At 40.0% G+C, this 7448-nt stretch overlaps 1 protein-coding gene across 1 annotated transcript; it reads left to right on the plus strand.

The window, feature by feature from the left end:
• The first annotated feature begins 3534 nt into the window (after window positions 1-3534).
• On the plus strand, window positions 3535-4101 carry ASCL4 (achaete-scute family bHLH transcription factor 4). Its single transcript, XM_013947405.1, has one exon. It carries the CDS (start codon window positions 3535-3537, stop codon window positions 4099-4101), a length of 567 nt encoding a protein of 188 aa, XP_013802859.1.
• The last annotated feature ends 3347 nt before the right edge of the window (window positions 4102-7448 follow it).

Consider the following 7448-nt stretch of genomic DNA (forward strand, 5'->3'; position numbering starts at 1 on the left):
ATTCTTTTTCTTGTAGATATTGTGTTGGGATATATGCAATTAAAACCACAACTAAATTATATCTGGAAGGAATATGCCTTAATCTTTTATTTGTATGTATGTGAGAAATATTTTCTATTAGTTTTGGCTATAGTATATAGTGAAGGAGAAGGAAAAGGAAGGAAACCTGTTAGAGTGCCACGGGCAATGGAGAATGTAAGGAATGTCCCAGTGTCCCAGTTTAAACTTTGTATTTAAAAAAAAAAAAAAAAAAAAAAGCAAAACATGTAATATAAATACTTCCAGAACCTTAGAGCCTGATTATCATCTTGCAACAGTTCTGTAGTGGGATTTTTTGCCCTTATAGAGGAGTGAACAAGGCTTTATTTCTACTATGCAACCAAGCTCTCTGCTTCCTTTCAGCTTGGAGGATGTGGTGTTCTGGGATCAAAGCATCACCCAGGCAAATGTGTTAAGGAAGAGGAGTTAATCTGAGAAACAGTCCAAGAAAGAAGATCAAAGGCTTTTCTTAGAAGGGGGCATAATCCATTTCATCTTAACCTACTCTTAAGAAGAAAGCACCTTAGCCTTACCCTATGGTGGGTCAGTCCTGCTTACTTTCACTTGAGTCAGTGTGCATGCGCAGACACGCTGAGAAGGGCCTGCTTTGGCCAGAGGTCCGGACAAGAAATGTTCATTGCTTTAATCCTGCTCGATCTCTCCAAAGGGATCTGCAGTGGGCTGTTGGCTCCCTGCCCAGGGGAGACCCCCCTTCCAGGAGAGCGGCATTAGCTTGTCAAGAAGATAATGCATTCAACAAAAGCTCATGGCAGGATTTTCGTTTTTCTCTTGTGCGGAAACAAAATCAGCCTACAGACTCCATTTGATATGAGATCAACTCTTTCAGTCATTCAGATTAACAAATAACATTTACTTGTAACATTTTTTCTTGTATTTCTCTGAAGAAAGAGAAAACCAACATGGGTTTTTCTGTAGGAAAAGCAGGTGTCTGTTTGGTGCAGGTGGAATTCTGATGCTCTGGAAGGTGCAGGTGACCTGCATTTACAGTAAACATAGAAAAGAGGTCTGGCTGCAAAGAATAGTGTGTTTGTGTTACCAAACTGAAACATAACCCTGCCTTTTGAACAAGGCTAGACTTTTGGCAAAGTTGTAGGGAGCTCTGGAAACTTCTAGCATCTGAGGCACCCAAGAGGAATGCTTCCATTTCCTTACATTTCCTTCCTCCTTTTCCTTACTGTCACTGCAAAAATCATAGAAACTGGGAAAGATCTTTGCCTGTGCTGCTTGTGAAAGATAACAGAGTTTCAAATTAAATAATGATACAATCAAATGTCATTTTCTTACTTCAGGCATTTGCATACAGATCAACATCCTCTTTACTTTAAGAAGACTTCTAAAACCTGACCTGCCTCAGTGAATGAGCTATTCTCATCTAACGAATCATTTCTGAAAACTTTTCTACTAGAGACCTTTCTGACAGCAGAAGTTACAGTGCAAGTCATGCTGAGAAGCCCATGCTGTTCAATAGTTTTCACAGATTTTTTAACGGTAGGAAGAGTCTCTTGATCATTTGATCTGAAGTGAATTGCACATACTATGGAGCCTTCTCCTGTAATTCCTGCTTTGCACCCCTATGTTCCATCTGAGCTATGGCACATATTTTAGAAAGACATTTAGTTGTGACTGAAAAAGATCTCAGCCCCTCATGAAATGTAGTAGCTGACTCTCAGGTAATGCTACAAAACCTTCAACTTGAAGCACCAGCTCTTGCTAGGTGATGTCAGTGAAGGAGGTAAAAGTAGATGGATACTTGCCCTGGCTTCTGAGCCATTTTGGTGCTGATCCTACCCCTGGCATAAATCAGAGTCCAGAATTGTTCTCACTTATTTCTTTCTGGAACTGTCTGTATGTATGTTTATCATACATTGAAGATTAAAATCTAGATTGTTCTTATATCATTGCTTTTTGAAGCTGCAGAACAGGCCAGCAAAGATACAAAAGCTGGCTTGAAAATGCACACTGACATCATTGCTGCTCGTTTCTGACTCAGCAGAGACATAGATGTGTTTCTCAGAGTGGAGGATGTTGTTTCAGTTATTCACCGTTCTGAGACAGCTTGGCATGAAACACTGAACAGGGCGGAAACTTTCACTTTGAGCAAAAGAACAGTTTTAATAGAGCCTACGTGCTGGTACCTTTTCACATTCTTCCCATAGCTCTCCCAGACCAAAAGTTCAACTCACCAAACTGATGTTGGGAGAACCAGCAGATTTATTTCACTTCAAACGTGTTTCTGGAAAGATTTTGTAACTATGGAACCCTTCAAATACACTCCATTTGCTGCAGAAGATGATCCTAACACAACAGAACATCCTAGAAACACAGGTTGGGACATTATGCCCTTACACTGGCAAAAATCCTTGTCTTCTGTCCACCTCTTCTCTTTGGCAAGCAAATTGGAGGATGCAGCACACGTCTGGCACAGTCAAGAGGAATTTTCCGCTCCCCAGTTAAAGTTATATGCAGAGTCCATCTAGCAAGCCAGTATCTGTGTAAACATCTAGTAATACCTACACTGCTGTCTGGGGGCAATCAGAGCATAACCGTTACATTTGTTTTTTTGAGACAGATGTTCATAGTAATGACCAGAACATCTCTGCAATGAATAGAAGCAGGCAAAATGTTGAAGATTTTTGAAAATGCACACTTTCAACTTGTGAAACTCACACTTCTTGAAAAAGCCTCTCTTCAGGTGAAGAAAGCAGTTTTCCTCTTATGCTTGCACATATTCATTCTCGATCTGACATGACTTGCAACCACAAGAGAGCACTCTTTCCTTTGATGATTTCTTAGCTTCCCCAGAAAGCTAGAGAGATGCCATATAAGTTTTGCAAACTGCATGTGAGCTGTTTCAGTTAGACCAGAGCAGCAGAAACAACAAAACTTGCAGTTGTCTTTTGGATTTCATTGTGAAAAGCCTTTGGGTAGTTTTCAGATGACAGAAGATCCTTGGTTCCTGAAAGGGAGGAGTTCTGCCAAAGCTTTGAAGATCCATGTAAACTTTCCAAATTACCCATCTTTTGGAGACAATTATATCAAACGATACTGTGGATTACAATACATGAGAAGTGTTTAAAGCCTGGAAGATTATTTATGTTTGGCATTAACTCTTATGGTCATAATTTCAAGTGGAGAGAAAAGGAATACACAGGAACCCTCTTATCTTTTGAAATATGAAGATCAGAGGAAAAGCAGGGTTTAAAGTGTGGAGTGATGGTCCTCAAAACCCATCTATAAATTAGCTGGCATCCTACATCTATAAAAACAAGGCTTCGAGCTGATTTTCAGGCACAGAGTGGACCTCATGAATCGTTAGCTGTACTTGAAGAGCTGAATTGTTATATACCATAGGAGGAAATTGCAGCCTGCGGGGCAGAGTACCTGTACAAATGTTTCCTCTTTGCTTGGATTGATACAAGATTTGGAAGCCAAATTCAGGAACTGACAATTGCACTGGTGAAAAAAAGAAAAAGCATGGACAGCAATAAAGATGATGGCAGGCTATTGAACCGGATTGCATTTTCAGGAGCGACGTCCCTGGCTAACAGCCACGGGACTCCCCACGTGGTCCCCCTGAGGGAGCCCTTTGGGGTTCCCTTCCACCTGGACCCATCTTACTGGGATCAAGCCTACAGCGGGCACGCAGGTCACATTTCCTATATCCCATTCCCCGGATACGTGGGCATCTATGACTACTCCTTTGAGCCTGCCTTCGTTAGAAAGAGGAACGAGAGGGAAAGGCAGCGGGTGCGCTGTGTGAATGAGGGTTACACGCTCCTGAGAGCGCACCTGCCCAAGGAATTTGCTGACAAGCGCCTCAGCAAAGTGGAGACCCTGAGAGCTGCCATAAGTTACATCAAACACCTGCAGAGCTTGCTGGACTGTCATCCCTTAGGGTCTGGCGGTAAGGAAACACTCTGTGCCAAGGAGATCACAGAAGCTCCCAGTCCTGGTCCCCCCAGGGAGTGCAACAGTGATGGAGAGTCTAAAACCTCTTCAGCGTCATCCCCGTACAGTGAATTTGAGGAGCCAGGCAGCTAGGAAACATCCTCTCTGGAAACAAAAGCCTTCCAGATCGACTGAAAACCAAATCTAAAACCTTGGGGATTTTGCTGCAGATTAAAATGAATACCAGGAAAAGGAAAAAAAAAGCTAGGAAGAAATAAAGGTATTTTCAGTCTGTCAGGGGACTTTTAATTTTGTCTGCATGAAACCTAAAGAGGCTTTGTAAGCAAGCAGGTTTCTCTCAGATTGCTTCAGCTGTACTACTAAACTTTCTTTAGACTGTAAAAACCGAAGCAATTTTTACCATTCAGCCATTTTACCATTAAACCATTCTGTTTATTTTCTTTTGCCTTGCGCTTGGTGAGACAAACAGATAAATCAGTTTCAGGAAATCCTCCTCCCCTCTCTCCTGCTCCCTTCTGTAACTTTTATTGTCTGTTTTTCCTGACTGCTAACCTGAGACGCACTGGGTTATAAACAATTGGACTGGGAAAGGTAAGATTTAGATAAAAATGTCTTTCCCTAAAATTTTTAGAAAACTCACAAAAATGCTTCTATTTCCGAAAAACATTTTTTTTTCTGTATAAATAGGCCTATATTTGTGAATGGATTTCTTTTGAGTCATCCTCCAAAGTGGAAGAAACAACTCATACTTTGAAAACTGGGCTATATGGTGATTATTTGAAGGATTCTTTTCAGGAAAAGAAAGTCTGACACTTTCATTCCAATCAATACAAGAAAGTGGCAAACAGAGTTTTATAAAACTGCACCTGTAAAAGCAAAGTTCCACTAATGATACCGAAACAATGTTTCCAGCCTTTTTCTTTCGTTTAGGAAAACTGAGTTTGCAGACAAAATATTATTGATTGTGGCTTTTTGACAAGTCAGAGTTTATACGCTTAGAAATATGTTCCTGTAGTGGTTAGGTACTGGTGGGTACAAAAAGGGAAACATTAAATATATCAGTTTACAGCTGCATGAAAATGTAGGCATTTCTCTTTTTTTTTAGAATATTGTATTATTTTTTAAAAGACTACACCTTTTAAGATTAATATTTCAAAATCTATGAAATACTGTTAATTTGGATCATGTCTACTTAAAATCTGATGCAGAATTTTTCTTCAAATTTCTCAAAAACCTTCCTTTTCTCCAAGGCCAGATTTAACCAAACACTTAACTATCTGCTTATATTTAAGTATCTGCCATTCCAAATTAGGGGTAGACGGCTCTTTTTCCATATGCTTCCCACTTACCTTTCAAACTTCTTTTTTGGCCTCATGTTGGAGAAATGGTTTCATATCTTTTTTCTTCCTGTCATGATATGCTGACTGAAAACCTGAAAAAATACTCATGTATAAATATGAACAAATACTGATCAAATACCTCAAAACATGTCCATGAATTTCATTTAAATAAAAAGTGGAATTAATCCTGGCTGTGTTTTTTTTCCACTTTCTATTGATAATAATGAACGGGGCAGCAGTGTTTGCAGGAATAATGAATTTTCAGGAAAGAATAAAGAAAATGATCAGGAAGCAAATATGAACTGCTAACTATGAAACTTGTAAGAGTTTTTAAATCTAGAAAAGGGAGCAGAAAGAAAGGTGTGTGCTTAGGGCAGCTAATCAAAGTTGTTATGTATAAAAATACTCCTCTGCTGATTTCTAGCAAACTACTCTGAAACATCTGATGGTACACTTCTAGCTATTGACTGCCTACCTTCAAGCTCGTGCAGCAAAAGTTTTGGTCTAACTATTGCTGAGGCTCTGAACCCAATTTTTTTCAAAATTTTCAGCCAATAATCTTGAAAAGCAAATACATTCAGGCAAATCACACTATTTACACATGGAAAGTGTCTAAATGAGTTATTCAAATGGCTTGCTACAAATTATTCACTCAGCCGGACCATACTACAGCAGCGCTGTTAAAAATGGCAATGCAAGTCACAAGCTTCATTCTTTATTCTTTATGCAGTCGCCAGGTTCCTTTTATGATGACTATTTTTTTTCTATAAGGGCTGTTACTTTTGTGTGATCTGTTTCCAAGACCCAAAGAGTGTATGTCCAGCTTCCTGGACAATTCTCTCTGAGGATCCAGAGCTGAAGCACTTATTTTGGGGTGCACAAGTGTTTGTATTTGTTATTGAAAGAAAGGGGAAGAGAGTAAGGTAGTGGTCTGAGTGTTCTGATTGGGATCCATTACTTTTTGGCTTTTCTTCTTCCCTTTGTGGTCTCTGACAGGAGATTCAACCTCTCTCTGCCTCAGATTTTAGATTTTTGGAAGTACAGTAATGCTGGTGATAACTCTATCAGTAAGACTGAATTGCATTTCTCCCATGAAGCAGAGAATAAATCTCCGTTACCTATGAAAAATGTACGGTCCTTCAGAGTACCTCAGATGAATTCTGTGAGACAGTTGTTTATAAAGCTCTCTGAAGATGAAAAGCAGTTAATATATGTCAAATTACAATAAATTATCCAAATCAAACTGAGCCACTAGAATAAAGATGACCATAAGGTCCATTATACTTTGTGGGCAGAAGGCATCAGATAACACCCCACAGAAATGTTTAGGTCAGATGGTTATTGCAGACATTTGGCCCTTACAGGGTTATCTGAGAGCCATACCGTGATTTCCAATCCCAGAGAGAGGGTAGCGAGTGCTGCCTTCTCCACACCAGCCAGGTCAGGGGTTGACCGCCAGGTCAGGTGGCTCCGCCACCTTTCAGCTTCGTTTCCTGCGGGATGTGGCTCAACGGGAGTCTACCTGAGTGGGCACCGTCCCCTCTGTGGTGCCCTGGGCCTGTCGCTGCTGTCACTGCTGCGACGTGTCCCTTCCCGTGGGAGACGCGGGCTGATCTGGTGCACTTTCAGACCGTTCTCTTTTATTTGTTGTTTAGTCTTAATATTCTGCAGTCAGAACCAAACCTGGATTTCGCGAAATTACATTCTGGAAAAGACTTCTGTGACTCAGGTCAAGGAGACTAGTTAAAAATCTACATTTTAATGAAACTGTAGTTTGCCCTTTTTTTTTTTTTTTAAGATTGTACAGTTCACTCTCTTTAACATGTCTGGAAGTTTTCTTAAAATGTGTCCTGATCAGTCTCAGTGCTGAAGGTTCAAGAGCTAGAATGTCATATGTAGATTAATTTTATTTTAAAGGAAAATTAATTTCTGGATGAAAAGGGAATTCTTTCCGTGGGAAAAGCCTGTCACAGGTTGAACCACTCATAGGAGAGAACATTCTACGTTTTGTTTCTCACAGTTTCTGTTGTCATACAAACCTCTTGCATGGTTTTAGCACTTTTAGCACAAGGAAGTAGAAAACAACAAAAAATTTCCCAAATATGGTTCAGTGTTTCCTACATGCATCAACAAAGATTT

The sequence above is a fragment of the Apteryx mantelli genome, chromosome 1 (genome assembly GCF_036417845.1).
Source record: "Apteryx mantelli isolate bAptMan1 chromosome 1, bAptMan1.hap1, whole genome shotgun sequence".
Classification (NCBI taxonomy): Eukaryota; Metazoa; Chordata; class Aves; order Apterygiformes; family Apterygidae; genus Apteryx; species Apteryx mantelli.